Below are 21,034 nucleotides of genomic sequence, written 5' to 3' on the forward strand. Positions count from 1 at the left end.
GACACAAGAGCCATGGCAACATTGACACAAGCGCGGATGATGTGCTGCGCTTCTCCAATTAGATATTTAATTATCTCTCTCCTGCTGCACGCCATTCTCTTCCACATGTCCCCTGTCATTTTCAAAAGTGAGTGAGCGAGTGAGTGGAGCAACAGCCAAGGCTACTATTTTATGAATGGAAGTGTGAATGTGTGTGGTTTCGTGATGACGTCCAACGACACACTTCTATCATTATCACCCATTTCTATTTTAAAGTACATTATCATGTCATCAAAGGAATCTAACCTGATCAGCAGCAATTCTTTGACTTGACAAGAGAGAGAAAAAAAATCCCCTCTTGCGTTTTTATTCTCTGCATGGGAAAGTTATTTGTAACTCATACGATTCTCATAGCCAAGGTGTGATGATTGATTGATTGGTTGGTTGATGGAGAGTTGGATGAAAAAGCTCATTCAGGAAAACATTATTCCAGGTCAAACTTTCCAGATTTGATCCAGGCAGACGCACTTAGTGCAGTGCATCAGTGCATGCGCAAAGTCTGTAAAGCATCCTGCAGAACATGTCGTCACACATCTGAATGTAATGTTTTATATTGGCTGGAGTTATTCACATTATTCCAACATGAAACATGAGGCTGTCAGGTCCTCAAACTGTGTGACTATGAAATGTAGTTTTGAGCTGTTGTAAATATCAAATATGCGCGCGCGCACACACACACACACACACACATCCCTGCACTAAACTTCATTCATGACAAAGACGGGGAGGGAGAGAGAGAGAAAGAGAAAGGGGGAGAGGTTACGTCGTGCGCACAGCAGCCAATGAAGTTGCGGAGCGCTCTATAAAGTCAGAGCCCATTCTCTGTTTTAGGAACATTAAGTGAGTAAACTCGAACACTAATTCTCCTGAACTATTCATACTATTTTTGGAGGCACTCGAAGGATCATCGTGCCATCGCTCTTCTTTGACCGCGTCACTCAAGGTAAGTTTAATATGCACATAATATGCCTGAGTCAGAGTCAAAAGCAGGGGGAAAGTGCTGAGTGCAGAATATTTTTTTGCAAGAGTGACGTGTATAATAAGTCTGAGTTTGGTGTTTGCACTTAACTTTCAATATGCACATTGTTTTTAATGGTTGTCTTCTGTTCATTGAAGTTTAGTTTTGTTGTTGTAGATGGTGGTTGTGAACCTTGCACAGCTCCCCTCTCTGCATAGACCACCTCATTATAAAAGTGTTGCATGAAAGCATTTATATAGATTCAGGTGAACAACAAGCAAGTACTTTGTGACAGTTTTGAAGTCTGGCTACTTGTTAATATTATGCTGCAAGTAGTCAACATGTTGCTCAACACCTCTTCTCCTCCCTGCCTTCACTGCACTAATGCCCCACCTATTTAATTTCCAGATTGTGTTGAAGCCAGAAAAAAAGGAGACGTCATTATGGCACTAATGATACTGCCATTCATTGGATCAGTGTCGGTATATGAGAGTCTGGTGGCTGTCACAACGATGTGTCTGATGTATCTGCTTCTCAAGTTTTTCAACAATGATATTCCTGAAGGGCTTCGTCGGCTGCCAGGACCAAAGCCCCTGCCCATTATTGGGAATGTGCTGGAGGTGGGCAGCAGACCTTACCTGAGTCTCACTGAAATGGGCAAGCGCTACGGCCACGTTTTCCAAATCCAGATTGGCATGCGTCCTGTGGTTGTGCTGAGTGGCAGTGAAACTGTTCGACAGGCTCTCATCAAGCAGGGGGACGATTTTTCGGGCAGGCCTGACCTGTACAGCTTTCGCTTCATCAGCAATGGTAAGAGTCTGGCCTTCAGCACAGACCAGGCCGGTGTCTGGCGTGCCCGCAGAAAGCTGGCCTACAGTGCCCTCCGCTCCTTTGCCACCCTGGAGGGCACGACACCACAATACTCCTGCGTTCTAGAGGAACACGTGTGCAAAGAAGGAGAGTATCTGATCAATGAGCTCAACACTGTCATGAAGGCTGAGGGATCCTTCGACCCATTCCGCTATATAGTTGTCTCTGTAGCTAATGTGATCTGTGGAATGTGCTTTGGCCGACGCTACGGCCACAACGATCAGGAGCTGGTCAGCTTGGTGAACCTCAGCGATGAGTTCGGTCAAGTGGTGGGCAGCGGTAACCCTGCTGACTTCATCCCCATTCTTCAGTTCCTTCCCAGCGCATCAATGAAGAAGTTTGTGAGAATCAATGACCACTTCATTGAGTTTGTGCAAAAGCTTGTCAGCGAGCACTACGTCACCTTTAACAAGGTATGCCACACATTCGAGGCATCATATCTACTCCATTCTTGTTGAGTTGCGTGGATTCCCTTTTCCATCACTGTCTTGTCAAGCTAAATTATGATTGTCCAAACGTCTCTCTGCAGGACAACATCCGTGACATCACCGACTCCCTCATTGATCATTGTGAGGACAGGAAGCTGGATGAGAACTCTAACATCCAGATGTCAGATGAGAAGATTGTAGGAATTGTCAACGACCTGTTTGGAGCTGGTAGGTCCACATCATTCTAGATCATTCATTGATCTGATCATCAGCGACCTCAGGACAACACAGGAGTCCTAACAGAGATTATGTTTCTCTATCTAGGTTTTGATACCATCTCCACAGCCTTGTCATGGTCAGTGATGTACTTAGTGGCCTACCCAGAGATACAGGAGAGGCTTTATCAAGAAATACGTAAGTACAGACCCTTCCTTGGATTTTCATTCTCCTGCTGAATCGAGGGTTAAAAAATAATTACAAGATTAACTACAGCCCTCCTCTTCACCATGAACTAATATATAATGGTCTTATTATTTTTCAGAGGACAACGTGGGTCCGGATCGCTGTCCTCTTCTCTCTGATAAACCCAAGTTAGTTTTCCTGGAGGCCTTCATCCTGGAGTTGTTTCGCCACTCTTCCTTCCTGCCCTTCACAATCCCACACTGGTGAGGTTCATCTCTTTAAGATGACCGAGAGTAGCACAGGTACACGGTTAACACACAACTACAGACACTCTAACACTTTATCTGCCTCTTCTTTTTCAGCACCACAAAAGACACATCTCTGAATGGTTACTTCATTCCCAAAGACACGTGTGTCTTCATCAATCAGTGGCAGATCAACCATGATCCGTAAGTTAAAAAACCTTGATGAAACGTTGTGATCAAGTGTGACGTTTACTTCACATTCACGCTCCTCAAAATGCAACAATCAGAGACAGTTCTGCTGAAGCAGATGCAGGTTACATGCCACTAATGAATCAAATTTGTCTTCCTTCACTGCTCTTTTCAGCGAGCTGTGGAAGGATCCATCTGTGTTCATCCCAGAACGCTTCCTGAGCGCTGATGGCACCGAGCTCAACAAGCTGGAAGGAGAGAAGGTCATGGTTTTTGGCATGGGAAAGCGGCGCTGCATTGGAGAGGTCATTGCACGAAATGAAGTCTTCCTCTTCTTGGCAATTATTATCCAGAAGCTGCACTTCCACACAATTCCAGGAGAGGAGCTGGACCTGACGCCTGAATATGGACTGACAATGAAGCACAAACGTTGTCATCTGAAGGCTTCAATGCGACAGAGGGGTGAACTGTAAGGGTTGCAGACAGAGCTCATGGCATTGAGGCAAATGAGTGAAATGTGCATATTACTGAATGTCAGAGATTACTAGATTCATGTGAATGTATCTCTGTCATGTCTTTGGCTCTCTAAGAGAAACTGCTTCACATGGCAGGGGCCTCTCAGTGAAATGTAAGGAAAGATTTGGTTCCTCTGTTTTGGTGTCCGGCAACTAACACTGTTGCCACTCAGAAGTTGTGAAATCTCACAGAAACTGAATTGCCTTGTTCAACTTTGGGACAAACGGTATGTTTTTCTGGATAGACGTAGTCATTTTGACCATTGTGACCTTTATTGTGACACAGTACACATATTACTTTATGATATCATTTGTACCTTTAAGCTAATACTTTGTATTCCATCATAATGTCAAAGAAAGACACTGAAGATATGTTTGTATCCCAAAATGTGATCGTGTGTGTGTATCAAGTTAGGAATTGTATATATTTGAGGTAAAAGTGTTTCTTTTTTTTTTGTGCATCTGTGAGATTTATCAGGACACCAAAATATTTCCAGTGATTTTGGAATACATTAGTAAGCTATAGAGTTTTTATATTCCTATTTTTTATAATGTATCAATTAATGTATATCATGTGAAGTCATATGACTGGAGCAGCCTTTAATCAGCCACACCAATAAAGGAAAACAAATGATTTAATGATCATGTTGTTTGAATTATTGACTGCATTTGAAGGAAAACACTGACAGTGATAATCTGTTTCAATGAGGTGACTGAAATGACTTCAATTTAAATGGTTGAGAACTGACTTGAACTTCAGAAGGGGGAATCACAACAAAGCCACGTGGGAGAGGAAAGGGGAAATGACGTCACAAGTCAACCCGGAAGACGGCACAAACAGCAGTTGGAGCGGTGAGCTTTCTTTAACTCGCGACAAGATGAAGGTAGTATATCAAACGATTATCGCCCGAATAAACCCAGGCTGTGTGGTCGAGATTAACAGATAATCCCTAAAGGGAAGGCGCTAAAACAGGTGTTCTGACAAATCATGATACCCATCGATATGTGCTACTCAGCGGTTCTGCGCATGCTCTCACAGCGCCCATGCAGTGAGCAGTGGTGTCACTCAAAGTCAATCTGTCGTGTATAAAGTACCTTAAAGGGATACTTGAGTAAAAGTACAAGTATCTTACCAGAAAATTACTTTGGAAGAAGTTGCAGTCACTTTTTATAATATTACTTGAGTAAAAGTCTTAAAGTATATAAGGAGTAAGGATTGAGCCATGGTAGCTCAGTGGTAGGGCAAGTGGAAGGTTGTCAGTTTAATTCCTGGCCCTGCTTGAAAATATATGTCCTTGAGCAAAACAATTAACCCCATGTTGAAGCGCCTAAGCAACTCATAAAGACGAGAAATACGCTATAGAAATACAGACCAACTCTTCTTCTTCTTCTGATTTTATTTGGTAGAAAAGAGTAACAAAGATAGTTAGAGGAAATGTAAAAATAAAAGTTGCTAGAAATATAAATAACAAAGTAAAGTACATATACGTGAATTTTGTACTGAAGTATAGTAACGAAGTATTTGTACTTACATTACAATACTGATTGTTCTATCAAGGTAGCTACCCCTGAAATTAATTTTTATTCAGGTTATTGTTATAGTAGAGTATCAAAACATGCTCCCCATATTCTTACAGTGCCCTTGCAGTCAGTAGTGGTGACACACAAAGTGAATTTGTAGTGGAATTTGATATGGTGTGCTCCACCTGAAATGTTTACATAAAATAATCATCAATCAAAAACATGCTCCACCTTATTCTTACACTAATTTATCTCCGTCTGTAATCCAAAACACACTGGTTGTATATATATTCTCATAGGGATGTCACATTATGTTTCCACTAACCTCGCACATCATAAATCATCTTTCAACGGCATGTATATGAAAGTGGCCAAACCATAACGACAGTAATTATCCTTGTTGAATTTTAACCTTATTTGTGACCACATATCTCATTCTGTAAAGAGACGGTGTTGATTAAGTAAATCAAATAAAGAGTAAATTACGAAATGTATCACAAAGTCATATTTATCTGTAAAATGATAATATATTTAGCTTAGTGGCAACAGTAAACCGGTAATGTCACTGTTAAAGGAGAGGACAACAATAGTACAGAGATCCTCCTCTTGCACAACACATTTACCACGTCTGAACGTCTGTCTGTCCCACTGTTGAACATACATCTGTCCAACGGTTCACTTTAAAACGTGCAAACTTTAAACTTGCCATCTAATACGTCTGTGTTTGTCTTTTTTTTCTTTTTAAATCTCCCTGTGCAATATTTAAAACCCACTTGTAGTTAAAATGTGACACTGCTTCCGCCCGTCTCCACAAAAGTAAATAAATAAATAAACAAATAACTTTGCGCGTCTCCGTGACATACGGTGGAAAGTTGCATCTGGTTGTGCGTTTACAAACGTCATAGTTTTTTTTTTTTTGCACACGACACAGTCCTTTCTGCTCCTCTATTTATGTCTAGTGAAAACATAAACAGGTGTTGCTTTTTGTTGCGTATTTATTTGTTCAGATCAGACTCTTGATGTAGATTTGAATCTGTAACTATTTTAATCTGCACTGTTCTCGCATCACACGCCTTCACTCATTGTGGAAGTATGCACTGTGACTACATCTGTACTGTAATTCACCCTCAAACTTGAAGCTTTAATGTTATCCCAGACTGTTTAGTGTTTGTTTGTTTTGTGATTGTGGATGTCTGGGGAAAGTTTGCTTCTTACTATCCGTGTCTGTTCCAGAATAATCATTCATTTACTTACACATCAATGAGTCTTTGTTAGACATAGTCATTTCCAGTGGGTATGAAACTTGAAAATGCTGAGCCTTGTTGTTGTACTTTCACATGCCAGCTGGAAAGCTGATCTCATTGTAGATGTAAAGGAGGCATTTTGGAAGAATTAACCATTCCATTCCATTTGTATGATGCCATAAATGCAGCACAGTAAGGCCAGCAATTTGTTTGTCTTCTAGTGCCATGGATGTCAAAGAGCTGACGATATCCAGAACACAGTTAACAAGATGTTCTGGCCAGGAAGCTGTGAAAGAGCCCCGTCTCTCTTTGCCGGACACCATGGCCACAATAACAGAACCACGCATCCTCCTTGTAACAGCAGGACACTTTCCAACATTGCCAACAGAGAGGTAGGTAGGCAGATAGTTATATGGAGAGTGAAGGCAACAGGAATACTAGGGGCTGGGAGTGTAATTCCAACAGATTCCACGAACAACATCTGAGATCTCCAGAAGAGCACAGTCTTAGGATCATTAAGATTCTGTGCAGAACCCTCATGCTCCCAGGCCCTGAGCTTGGAGGAGACACAAGACCTCCCAAGTTTTCTACACACACACACACACGCATATACTATATGTATATTTATATATATATGTTAGGGCTGCTTGATTATGGAAAAAATAATAATCAGAATTATTTGGGTCAAAATTCAAATCACGTTTATTTCAAACGATTACTCATTGACTCATTGCATGTTTAAACATGACATTTTAAATGAATTTACCTTAAAATAACTATAAATGATTCTATATGATTCTTCTACTGAATGAATGCTTGTGTTCTATTTTTGCCGGATGACAAACGGGGAAAGTCTGGCGCTCTTACAACATTAAAGGGTCATTTTCAGAATAAAAGCCCCCATTTTGTAATGATATTTCTGTTTCGATTGTTCTGTTTTTGTTATCGCTCTGGGCCATAATCAAAACTGAAATAGTACATATGTCAGTCTTGACTGAACAGTTTTGGTAAACACAACGCTGTAACTTTAAGTAAACCTGTGTTGTACTATGAGTTATTTTTACTAATAGATTTACAAAATTAAGTTTTGTACTGATTTCCAAGACCTTTACACTCTGTGATGTAAGTGCTAACAAGGCAATCAGAGATGGCAGCCTCTGTCGGCCTATGTGTAATGTTAGGGCGTCTGAGAAGGTTGCGTGTTCAAATCCACGTCAGGTCAAAATTCTAAAAAAGTTATTCTAAATTCTACGAAGTCTCTGTTGCTCATATTCCAAGCAAGTGCAGACAGAGCCACCAAAAACAATACTTCACTCCCACTTGTGGGGTGAAGTAATCAGGCTAGAACTCAACACAGCATGATTGAGATGAGACTTGAAAATGTTCCAAGAAATGTTTACCCAGCCTGACGTCACTATTTCGCAAACATGGAAAGTCCAGTCATTTTGAGGGGGATGCTTGTTCAGTCATTGTGACCCTGCATTTCCTAGTTGTCATATCACATCATTATCTTGGGAGTGATGTACTACGTGACAGGAATTGACCACAACACCAGCCATACAGTACTCCTCTGTTGAGGAACATGAAATAGATATTGTTCAGTCACTTAAGGAAATGTGACACAGCAGTGTCACATGTTAACAAACTCTATTTTAATCCCAGAGCATTGTCAAATGTGTGACACGACAAAGCTGACTAATAATAGAGTTGCAAAGTCACCCATCCCCTTTTCCCATGGTGTTATCGGAATGTGTGATGTTTTACAGCCTAAAGTAATATCAAGTTCAATTGTTCACAGCATTGCATATGAGCCAAATAACAAAACGCCACAGCCACTTAAGTTGTTTCAGGCACTAATATTTTTACCTCCACCAAGCATCGATAGCGTTGCCTTTATTGATCTAGTGGTCACTTCAGTTTGTTCTTGTGCTGCTATGATGAGTGTCTCTGTGACCAGCCTTCAAGCCAAATTTATGAGTGTATGAGCCTGCTGTCTGAGATATTCACTCAGAATATCCGTATTTGTTTTATAGTAATTATAATTAGGGATGGGAATCGGTATCAAAATCACTGGATTGGATATCGGACAGATAAAAATGTAAAATCCGATATAATCCACAAGATCGTATATGTACAGTATATGACTAAAAATGTATGTCGTGTTCATGTTTAGGCTGTTTATTTCTTCTTTTTGGGAGAACAATATTTGTTACACAGTTGGAGAATGATGTCTTTGAAATGACACATGGCACAAATGTGTTGTTAACAGCTTCATAGTTCATTAATAGTCTAAAATGGTTACTTGAGTTTGTAATATATTAGTATCGGACACATAAAAGTGGTATAATCTCATCCCTAATAATAATGATGATCATGATCTATAAAAAAAAATCTAGTATTTTGCAAATCTCAGACTGTTTTGCTTAACTCAAAAAAATTGCGTTTTAATTTAAAAGGTAAATATCAGTGTGGACATTTGCGAGGTAATTGCTACAGTTCTTTTTACTGCTTGCTAGTCCTCTCATACAGACTGCCATTGTTAAAATGTTTTCTTTCTGTTTCCTCTGCTGGCTGCAGTGTGGCTGCTCTCCCAGCTCTTTCACTCTCTGCATATTGATTTGGACGTTGTCTCTTGGTGGTTGAAAAGGTTTGTCGCGTTGCCGTCCAACATGCGAACCTTGTCAGTGCAAACTTTGCCAATAACTGTTGTTTGTGCCTAGTCGTTTGGGGAAAAGCCAAACCAGCTCCATATAACGAAGATGGGGTTCTTTTTAGGGACCAACTTTAATTTTTTTGAGCCATGGGAATGAGAAATCCGCAGCACTGACCATAGTTCCCAATGATTGATGGATGGCTGTTTCTAAAGGGCGGGCATGAAGGGGACTAGCAAATAGTGGGACTAGGCTGAGGTAAAAAAGAAGTTTGATTCTTCTGTGCAAGAACATGGAACACCAATGGACAGAATGTGCCCTGTTGATCTCGCTGCCACATTCTAATATCGTCATATCGCCCATCCCAAAGGGTAACAATTGTTCCTCTTTTTTTGAGATTGTGTTAGTTATCTGTCACTTGACTTTGTCACTGAAACATACTTATTTCAAAATGAATATTATGTGTTTGTATCATGAGCGTGATATTTTGTTTCCCTGCATCTGAACTGAACCTTCAAAACCTTCAATTTCATTGTAGTTTCACTGTAGAATAGCAGTCATTTTAGAGTCACTTCAGGCATCTTATTTTTGACTTAACTTGACTAAAAATGGAGTTTATTGATAGTATATTAACACTTTACTGTACAGCACGTCATCAATGTGGTAATAGCATAGTAATAATTCAGTAATAGGAAGTAATAGTGTAATAACCTGTTATTTCTGTAGTAACCACAAAGCAATAACTTAGTAATGACAATGGAAAATGTATGTGGAACAGAAGAGCGAATACATTATACAACTTTATACAAATATAAATTTTGATTCACAAACATTATTGCTGGAAGCTATAACACTAATCGTAGCCTATGATAATTCTCATTCCTAATTACCACCCTATTACCATTGTAATTATCAAGCTGGAAATTGCATTAGAAATAAGGTGGTTATGCCACAATATTAAAAAAAAAAAACTATTACCGCACATTTACCATGTGGTTATTGCACTGTAATGTAACGTGTTACCAATATTACATTGATCAAAATATACTGTCACATGTCCCAGTAGTGATGAGCTGTGGAATCCATACTGTCGAGATAACTACTGAAAGAGCACGTTAGCGCTCTCCTGTCGCCTGTAGCCGTAAAGATGTGAATGTTACTCAACCTTCCTGATTAGATAAGGGTTAAAAACAGCATTTCCTCTCATCAGCAGTCAGTCAGCAGGAAGTCTGCTTGGACAGCTCTGTGGCCTCTGCAGGAATCAGTTAAAGCCAGTTCACTTTCACACTGAGATCCCTAAACAATGGAGAAGTCAGAGGCCACTAGAATTAGCTACTGCACACTGTATAATAGTCTTCAGCCTGGTTGTAAAAAAGACCTGTGTGCCTCTGTGCCTTTTTCCTGTGCGTGAAAGTTGAAATTTGCACAAAAGGAAGCCAGTTTTCTCTATTCCTTTTCCAAGATAGAAGTATAAGAGTCTGCATTTTTTTTTCATTGTCACAGACTTGGAGCTCATTCACAGTCTGTGTCCCTACTTCCTTTGTCACCAGTAGCTATTAATAAGTATGCACTGAAGACCAAACACCATCTTGCTATGGTTACCCCCAAAGATTCCCATAGCGTGCTAAAGGCTTGTACCAAAGTTCCTCTTTACAATATGTGTGTGACTAAGATCAATAAACATTCCCCCTCCCCGCCGTGATTGCTCCTAAAGCGAACGTCGTTACACAAAGCCTGGCTTTCGTGCCTTGGTGCCCTCCTGTCCCCCCCCCCTCTCTCTCTCTCTCTCCCTCTCTCTCCTGCTCTGCACAGGAAACCCTCCCCCCCCCCACTCCCACTCCCACCCCCGACAGGAAGCTATGTTGTCCCAGCGTGCTCGGAAGGCCAAAGCGATATCAATTGTGGAAGTTATGTTTACCTTTCGCGTTTTTATTTTAATCTCCAGCTCACAGGCTGGTGGCCTGGGAGCGAATGCCCAAATTGCACGGGGCCAAAGTGATGAGTGGCTTGGGCAGGGCTGGCTCGTTCACACGCAATGCCATGCTCCCAAGAAGTCCCCCTGGCCACAGTGAGGGGAAAGCAGGGTGGCCTGTTGCTTATACAAGATTGTGGATTCCAGAAATGGTTTCTGAATATCTCCACTGATCTTTCTGGGAGAGTAGAATAAGAAGTAAGAAAAGGACAGCTATTGTAAGTGATGTCGAGGTCTGCGCGAGCAGATTTCATTAAAAGGGAATTTGGGAATAGGAGCTCCAGACTTTGATGAGAGCCTTTCCCATAACCAGCATCATTCCTCTCTATATAGAGTGAAATTATGTACAGCTTAGTGCTTTCTACATCGACCTCTGTCTTTAGAAATTATTAATTCTTAATACAGTCACTTAGCTCTTTACTGACAACACCCATACACCTGCTTTTTCTTTCAATGATCAAATAAGAGAATGTGAAAAGCAAACACTGGTGGAGAGGTCACATCTGCGAAGGTTCATCCAGGGTATAGTCATCTTTAGTAGTCAGCTGTAGTGATGTCACCCACAAGAGTCTGAACTCCCGATTTGAAGGCTTGAGATTGGCAATTTGGCTCGTGCCATGTTGAGGTTTTTGCAACTGAATATCCACTGACGTCACCTGCAACCGGGCACCGAATGGACAATACCAGCTGTCAATCACACTGGTTTCCACTCACATGTGCCATGTTTTATCGTCAATGTTCCTCTAAAGGGGAATATCATTTACAAAGTTGGCATCATGTGTTATTGAAGAAGCTCCAAAACTAGTGATTGATGACCATGAACTCCCCAGGAAAATGTGAACTGACTTTGTAAAAGAAGTGAGTGGTCGGCTCATTCTTTTTTCAATAGACTTCAAACCAGTGATGTCACCCCCTGGTGGCTATTGACTATATTCTTACGACTTTGGGCTTGTATTTCTGTCAAATCACTTACAGATATTGGTCGTCACAGTTTTTGGGCTTGTTGCTAAAGTGTAGTTGTTCCCAGCTCCATGAGTTGTCAAGCAGATAGTTTGTGTTACTTATTTGTTATTTAAACAGGATAGTTTGTCCACTTGCTGGATCCGTCCACAATCCCGTTCCCTCCACCTCTCCCTTTACCCATACACACAGGTGACAGCAGAGTTTTTCCTTCCCGCACCCTGCTTTTCAGAGGTAGAGTAGTTTTTTTTCTGGCTGGAACTAAAAAAAAAAGGAAGATGACCACTTAAAAAACAATAATACATTTGTGGATTCACAATATTTATGTGTGTGTGCAAAGTTTATGTATCAGAGGTTTCCAGTTTCCACAACTGTCTAAGACTGATTAGCAATTGTTCATATCATCTGTTTTATAATGTTAAATAAATTAATGGTTAAGAGCTGGTTTAAGTCCCTCTTGTGGTCATTGTTCTGAAGTTTCTTTGAGAGGGAGAGAAAAGTTGCTTGTTCTGGGCTTTGTTTTCATTGGCCCAGTTGCTTGTTTCTCTCGCGAGATCTGGCAACACTGAACGTCAGTGGGTCTTTCCAGTCACCAGATGTGAATCTAGTAGAACATCTGTGTGGTAGAACAGGAGATCAGAGACAAAGCTGCAGAAATTATGTGATGCAGTCACAGAAACTCAAAGTCTCCAATGTCGTCACAGTGTGAAGGTGCAGGGGCAGTTTTACCACTCCCTTTAATTCCAGTCTGAAGCAGAGCTGGTCAATTTGGCTACTGAAATATTCTACTGAAGTAAAAGTACCACTATTTTGATAAACATTTTAAGTAAAATGTCTAAAATGTACTGAAGTTAAAGTAAAAAAAGTAGCTTGTTTAAAATGTCCAATTTCACATGCGCTCCTGCCCTATACACAGTACTTGTATAGGATACTTTCTATATTGTACTGTTCTCTAAGGTGTTAAGGTGTCTGTTTATTTTATGTATTTTTTTCAGTACATTTTTTTTTCTGGGTGTTTATTCTTTTTTCCCCTTTTAAAAAGATCTCCTGAAATATGCCACTATTTTGATCACATTTTACTGAAAGTACTGGTCTAAACATGTACTTGGAGTAAAAGTTCCTTGGTTACTTTTTTAACAAGGTTGGGGTCTCTTTCTTGTGTCGTGCAAAAAGTACAACGGGACACAAATCTCACATGAATTGTTTTTTAATTAAAGGCAGAGCGTTACAAATGAAAGTGCTGACAAAATAAAATATGTAATGGGTCATAGGTCGCAAATGCTTCAACTTTCTCACTCACTCAGGGACCTTAATTAATGCCAATTCACCTGTCCTCATCATTCATTCACCTGTCCTCATCATTCACTGCCAAAGTTTATGGTGCGTGAATCTTTTTTTTTTTTTTTTTTTATTTAAATTCAGGCCAACATTTTTTTAATCGGATATGATTAAACCATTCAGAGTTACAAAATTACACAAAAACCTGTATATATACATATGTGTGTGTGTGTGTGTGTATATATATGTGTATATATACTGTATATGTATATATACACATATATATACTTATATACACATATATAAACTATATATATATATATATATACTTATATATGTGTATATAAGTAAGAAAGTTATATTGCAGTGCTCAAGTCCTCAGTATCCCTTCTGTGTGTTGTCATTTGTGTGTTTGTGTAAACTAATCTCAGTCAAGTTCAGACTGTCTGTTTTCATTAGACTGTTTGACTTGGAGCTCTGCCCAGTTCATTCACATCTTTTAATTACGGCGCAGCTTCTTTCTTATTTTGTGAATAAAGACACGGGTGGCTTGTGGTAATGAGTATGCTATCGTGCTAATCTACCCGGGTTGCTGCCGATTGGTCGTCCCTACAATTTTACAATGGCTGTATCATTGTCACACTAATAATTATTTAATTAGTAGAGATTAGGCCTTAGAGCATGTGTCTGTAATGGAGGGAAATTAGGCATATTTAATTTGAATATTTTTGTCATCGCGGGGGTGTAACACGTCGACACACCAGCTCGGGAATTCGGAAAGGGGAAAAAAGTCACTTCTTCTGTCTTTGAGCGGTGGTTTTTAAGGCTGTATTGTGATATTGAGGTGTAAGCCTCACAGTTACTAATAGCTGGCTAGTGGTTTTTGTACCAGTGCCAGTGCACTATGACTGAGCTTCCCACTGTTTTGCGTGAGAGTCCAAAGCACCTTAGCTGTCACTATGACAGTAGCGTGCGACTGTGCCTCTCTGTCTCTTGGTTAGCGTGAGAGCTCAGGATGATTGGGGTTGAAGGCCAGGTTTTTCCGGTTTTTCTTTCTTTTTTTTTTGTTCATGGTTCATTTTATTTTTTGTTTGTGTCTACATGTATGTAAACTTTATTGAGTGCTACTCAGTTGGCCTTTGTATGTTAAGTGTGTCAGCTGTGTTTTGTTCTCAGCGGGACATAGTAAGTCACTGTGAGAGGGCTGGTCAGAGTTACATAACATGAAAGAAGCCACAGGCATCAGGTTGGAATTTGAAACTGTGGCGTGCAAGGTGTTTTTTTGTTTTTTTTCTGTATGAATGACACAATTTATGACTTGATGATGTTTAGTATGACAGCTCCTCACTCCTTTCAGCGGTGATCTGGATGTGAGAAGAGCTGAGAGATTCAAGGATATCTGGGTAATATATTCTCCTTTGGTTTGAGGACTTGGGAGAGCCACTGCTACCTTGACCGTGATTCTCATTCTTTGTTATTAATTAAATTTGGGCTGATATTACATTTGCAACTGCGTATTATATAACAGTGATTCACCAGAAACCACTCCTTGTACATTAGGCGTCAGTTTTTCCTCACAAAAACGTCAGGTTTGTGATCGAATAAGCAGTAGACAGACTTCAGTGTAGTTGAAAGTACATTTTAGTAGTACATTAGTAGTGTGTGTACTTATATTTGTAGTAGTCCTCATGGAGACCAGAACCTGTCCATAATGCAGAGCCTCATTCCTGAGAAACTGGTGAAGTTTAAGGCTAAGATTTGAATCGTGGTTAGGTTGAGATTATGGTTAGAAATTAATTGGTTATGCTTAAGATCAAGGATCTTTTTAGGTAGCTGTGCGAACCTGTGTATGTGTGTTTTATTATATCACCCTTAATTTTTTTACATTAATAAACCCTTACATCTAAGTACAGCTACATTATAGCACATTTAACTAAAGCAGTATTATAAATAAAGTGTTTCTTTAGTGAATTATTGCATACATTTATTATTTTCAAGGAGATAATATGCTGTATTTTCTTCAGTTTTTTTAATTGAATCTTTTATTCAGCGGGAAATCCTGAAAAGTGTCTCTTAGAGCTTAGAGCCAAAAGGCAAACATACTGTTAATTTGTGTCCTTCATTACTTATCATAATTAGCAAATTAATAATTGTTGGGTTAATAAGGGTCTTGAAAGAGGCACACAATGCTTTCTAATATGCAAAATTGGTATCTATGGAAACAGATATGAAAGAAAAAAACTTGCGCATGGAAATGCTGACCATACATACCAATTAAGATTCACTTCATCATTAACATTCAAACATTCAGCAGTGATTTTCGGGAGACATAAGTATCACATAAGCACCTTTATGATGAAATGTTTGAATATGCACATTTTAGGTGGACCGTGATTAATCAAGGGGACATGGATCCTGTATGTATATAACAGAACTATAGCCCAAGGTGTTTCAGAGAATTACGTGGCCTTTAAAATTGTTACTGTATAATCATTTTTATTTATAGATAAACTCAAATGACCTGAGGGCCATTGAGTGTCTAGTTTGGTCAGTAGCGGGCTAGTCAATTGAAAAAAAATCCTGCTTTTTGAGAAAAATAACAATATTCATGATGACACTTCACATAGTTTCAAAATAAAAGTGTTTGTTTTGATATGCAATGATAAAAAGTTTATAATATAAACATGTTTATGAGGCCAAATGAATATCTTAATAAAAGAAACGTGCAAAAATAACTCATTATAACGTGATATTATAAGTGACATGTGGCCTGCGGGCCGTAAATTTGAGTCCTCTGCTTTACATCTGAAAAATCTCAATCTCAAGTCATTAGTGAAATTAAATAAAAATTAGTTGCATGTGCTCGAAAAAAGAATAGCCCTCACTATGGTATAAGCGCATATAAAAAGCAAAACAGTCAAGCAAAGAGGTAGTAAAGCAGGGCGTTCACTAAATAGAAGGTCAGCGGTTTGATCCCTGGCTGCTCCAGTTCACTTGCCTAAGTGTCCCTGGGCATGATACAGAACCACTAATTGCCCCCGGCATCTGTGCCAACTATGAGTCCAGTGTTTGCTTTGGATGGAACGTTTATTTTCCACAGTGTCTCAACTTTGGCCAGGTGCCTTCTCTTTATCTACAACACTGTTACAGTTCTTGCCAAAAGTTGAGGTGGTTTTGGACTTGATTCTGAGGCAAAGGCTGTTACAGTAGCACTCTGAGTAATGAGCTGCACAGTGTCTAGGGGTGGTTATTGAATTAAAGAGTTTCATATGGTATCAGTATCGATATCTGGAGCTCAGTACCACTTTCTGAATGTCACTATTTCCATTACCAGTGTAATAAATCATTTGTCGCAAGCACATATAGATCTTGGTCTAAGAGCATGCTGTGCATGCCTAGTGGTTCACTGACACTGATGGGATCAATTCCATAGGTAGCAACATTTTATGTCAAATGACAACACATCTGCTGTATAAGGTGATACAGAGGAAGTTCCCGGCCCTAGCAGTGTCTCTGACGAATGACCACATAAGACAAACAACACACAGGGCACAGACTATGGCCACAGACATGCCCCTCTAGTTGTGACCACAGACCGGTGAGGTTGGTGCAGACTGCCTGGCAGTATAAATGTCCGGTTTAAATTGTGGTCTGTACCGTACTGACAGTGACGACTTTTGAACACCCCACTCCCCGCTGCCATAGGCCCACATAGATAATGAGCCCAATGCTATGCTCACACTTCACCCCACTGTAGGAGTGTTGCATAACCGGTTAAATACAGAAGCAAGATAAGCAAATGGCACACCAGCTGTGGCCATTGAGTCCAAGGTGTGAGAGAAACAACTCTTTTATCAGTTAATTCCATGGGGCCGGAGCAGTAAGAATACAGAGGATGGGGTAAAGGTGTCTACAGTAGGTGATAGGCAGCTTGTAGTACTATTAGTGTTTCTAGGATTTACGTCACAGATTTTCTTGTGTTGACACAGTGTAGCTTGGTAGGGGCAGCCGTCTACCAATCAGCAGACAGCAGCCTCCTCTAACCATGCAGTGCAAGCAGATCTGCTTCCCAGGACTGTCATCATAATCCCCATCCTCTGCACTCTGTAATTAGCGTGCCGCTGCACAGCCTTACATAAACATCACCTCAGAAGCAGGAACAAACCACAGTGCTCTTGACCTGAAATCTTTGCCAGTAAACAGATAAATCAGCAATACCAGAATAGAGAAGTGCCTGGCTGTTTGTTAAGGTTGCCATAATGTTTTGGTACAGGGGGTTTGACAGGCCTGTTTCTATAGAACATTGTTTATTGTAAAGGTTGCAGTCTGTGTTAGTTTAGTTCTGCCATTGTCTCGCTTTCCCCCACTGTGATTGATTCCAGCTGCGCAGCAAAACCTCTTCAGTGCTAACAAGCTGAACCGCAACACAAATCACAACTAAGTTGTGTTAGCTGATTTCCCAAATGTTGGGAACCTATGTGTGTGTGATGTGATCTTTGCTTGAACCTGCACATTGTCAGTCAAGGTCAGTAAATGGGGGGGGGTTAGGGACAAGGGGACCACAGCACTTGTGAGGATGTACAGTTTTAGATTCAAGCTGCATTTTTGCCATTTTGATCCTCAGACTTTCAAATATCCTGTCAATGCAAATACATTTGACCTAATAGAAGCCTCACTCACTGCTGGGGCTGGGTTTAAAACCTTTTCTGATTTCTATCGATCTTCGTTTGAAAGAGCCAGTATAGTGATTCATACAATCCTTGTAACATATGCCATTTCCTGTATCCTCTATGTAAGACGGTGTTATATCCTTGCTTGACCACCCATCTGTTGCTTTAAAGCATATGTGTGTGTGGGTTCTCTCGGCTACTCTGGCCACCTCCCGCAGTCCAGAAACATGCAAATTGTTCATTAGGTTAATTGGCCACTCTAAATTGACCATAGGTGTGAATGTAATAGTGAATGGTTGTTTGTCTCTATATGCTTGCCCTGTGATCCAGAGTATACTGCCTTTCCCCCAAAGTCAGCTGGAATTGGCTCCTGGACCCCTGAGATGCTAATGTGAAGCCTAAATGGGTAATATTAAATAAAAAAGTGCATTTATGTCACTACTTTGGGGTCAATTTTTAATGTAAGATTCAGCATTTTTAATGATGAACCACCACATTTTGTACAATTTGCACCATTGATTATGTGAAATGTCTTTCATCATAACCAATGAAATAACCTAAACTCGAATAGAAGCTGAAGTATCCATAAATGAATCGATATTGAATCAGATTGAATCAGTCCCACTGAGGTAATCTGTAGCGATCCTCAGCCATAGTATTTCCTGCCAACAAAAACAAATCCCATGCTTTTGATCACGTTTTTCGTCCTGTATGTCCAGTATTTCACTCATATTTTCTGCCCATTTGTGGTCAGTCTGATGAAAGTCTGACATGTAGTAATCGCATGTATGGATTGCAGAAAAGGATTTTTGGCAACATCAGTCTAGGCGTTAGCTTAGCAAAGATGTAGATTATGTGTATGATTTAGCTTCCTATCACACGATTCTTTAAGATTCATGTCATCACGTTTTTGGTACCTTTATGATGGAATGTCTGAATATGCATACACACATGCACATTTTCAGGTGGATCGTGATGAATCGAAAAGGGGCATTTAAACTGAGAAAATGTTATATTTAAACTGAGAAAATTTTTATATTAAAACTGAGAAATACTCAGAATGCCTGAATACAAAGTGTGAAGTAATGTTAAAGGGTGTGTTTGATCAGTGGTGTGTGCAAAACCCAGTGCCGAAAGCCACAACAATGTGTTGCTGGCATCACTAGACTATTACCACCTCTGGTATCTGACATGTTACCGCATTTAGTACCTTTTCTGTGCTCTAGTGAACCAGTGTTCTTCCTTTGGTGCAGTGCAGAGGAATGGAAGTGCCTCATCTCACTCTCTCTATTCTGGCATATTAGTCACACATGGCCCACATCCAGCCAGCGTGTATTGCTTTCAGTCCTGTTGGTTTCCTTGTCATGCTTGAAGGATTGCTTCCAGCTCAGTTTATTTTAGTGCTGCTGCATACTCGCAGCTACCCCGGCTTAAGTTAGTTGACTCTTGAGTTTTGTTTTCACACCACATCCAGAGTGGGTGTGTGTGCGTGCGCGTTTAAATCATTGCATGTGTGTGTAAGTGTCAGGGAGGAGGACATAATGTGCATGCATGCCTGCGTGCGTGCGTGCAGAGAGGAAAACAGTTAGCGTTGGTTGCAGCAACTTCAGCAGAAGACTTATTAAGAAGTGCACCTGGTGGGATGGTTGAAAAGCAATTAGCGCATAGTCGTGCGACTCCTACTTCCTCTGAGCTCGGCACTCAAGGCAGCAGTTTGCATGACAGGGGACAGTTAACTTTGATGTGCTTATCGCTCACGTGAGGATTGGCATGTTCCAGATTTCTATTGCCCACTAAAACATGTACGCTGCCTTTGTGTGTTGTCAATAAAAGAATAGTGGGAGGGGCACGGAGCTAACCTAAAGATAAGCCAGAATTTCAGTCAGGCACGACATAAGTCTCTGTGTTTTCATGTAATTATCTTGTGCCTGGTTGTTGTTAATGTGATCTTGGAGGAGTTGTGTGCTCGCTGTGCTTGTGTATGTTAATAAGTGTTTGTCACTATGAATTTGTGCACGCCACCAAGTTGTCAGCTACCGGATCAGAGATCTGTAGGAGGCCATTACGGACTTAACTACCTCTCAGCAGCAGCTTTATTAATCAAAGAGATCCTGAGCCACGCAGTACCCCGAGCTTGACTTTCATTACCTTTCTAATGTGCCACAGGCAATAGACAGCCAGAGATTAGCACAAGCTCTTTAAGGGTTTCCACACACTTCAGTTTGTACAGTGATAGAAGGCTGAACCCCAGTTATGTAACACTGTGATTCTAGAAGTACACAAAAAGGAATAGTTCTGACAGCACACGGTAATACACATCACATGAAAATTAAAGTAACTCCACATCACATGACTCATCAAAACAAACAAACAATGCATTTTTCTTAAAATAAAGAGGACCACAAGAGATGAGGTGACATTAGATGTTGGTATTGAGTTTAATTAATGGTCCAGTCTTTAGGTTTCCCTGAGCAAGGCACACAACCGCCCCCCCCCCCCCACATGTGTTTCAGGGAACTACGGTGGCCTTCACATACCAGAAAGAATGATGTTCTTCTTTGTTTGCGAAGTAAGCCTTTCACTTCAAAACCTCAAAGGCACACTCGGGTTGCTGTAGAAACATGGTGGTGCTAGATGGTGGTCCCCTGAAAGCAAGTGGTTTAAATAAAGTACATATATATATATATATATATATATATATATATATATATATATATATATATATATTTATATATATATATATATATATATATATATTTATATATATATATATATACATATATAAGGCTTAATTTGTGCCAATAAACCATTGTAAATGTTACAGACCAATGTCCTATCAACATGTCGTCATGCATTGATATGTTTTCAGTTGTTTCTCCATTAAAGAGCAAAATAATGATTTGAAAAAGGTCATTCATTCCTATATACAGATTTATACATCACACTTAACTGTTCCTAAGCCATTTACCTAAAAAATGTTTTTAAGGTAAATGGTTTTCAGCTGCAGAGTCAACCGTCTGATTTCAGAAAAAGATTTGAAGCCGTTGTTTGTCCCACTCACCACCATGCCTCCCTCCCAGTCTCTCACCAAA

General features: G+C 40.1%; 2 protein-coding genes across 2 annotated transcripts in view; both read left to right on the forward strand.

Annotated features, from left to right (window-relative positions):
• Positions 1-854: 854 nt before the first annotated feature.
• On the forward strand, positions 855-4,288 carry LOC131459989 (cytochrome P450 1A1). The gene is made up of 7 exons (XM_058630201.1): positions 855-982; positions 1,406-2,280; positions 2,397-2,523; positions 2,620-2,709; positions 2,837-2,960; positions 3,060-3,146; positions 3,307-4,288. The coding sequence occupies exons 2-7, from the start codon at positions 1,441-1,443 to the stop codon at positions 3,602-3,604; spliced, it is 1,566 nt and encodes a 521-aa protein (XP_058486184.1). The 5' UTR covers positions 855-982; positions 1,406-1,440; the 3' UTR covers positions 3,605-4,288.
• Positions 4,289-6,656: 2,368 nt separating this feature from the next.
• Positions 6,657-21,034, forward strand: part of LOC131459918 (tyrosine-protein kinase CSK) — a 60,704-nt gene continuing 46,326 nt past the window's right edge. Inside the window, exon 1 of the mRNA XM_058630076.1 lies at positions 6,657-6,803. The gene's annotated coding sequence lies outside the window, so the exon portion shown is untranslated. The remainder of the gene's footprint in view (positions 6,804-21,034) is intronic.

This window comes from Solea solea, chromosome 5 (assembly GCF_958295425.1).
Source record: "Solea solea chromosome 5, fSolSol10.1, whole genome shotgun sequence".
Taxonomy (NCBI): Eukaryota; Metazoa; Chordata; class Actinopteri; order Pleuronectiformes; family Soleidae; genus Solea; species Solea solea.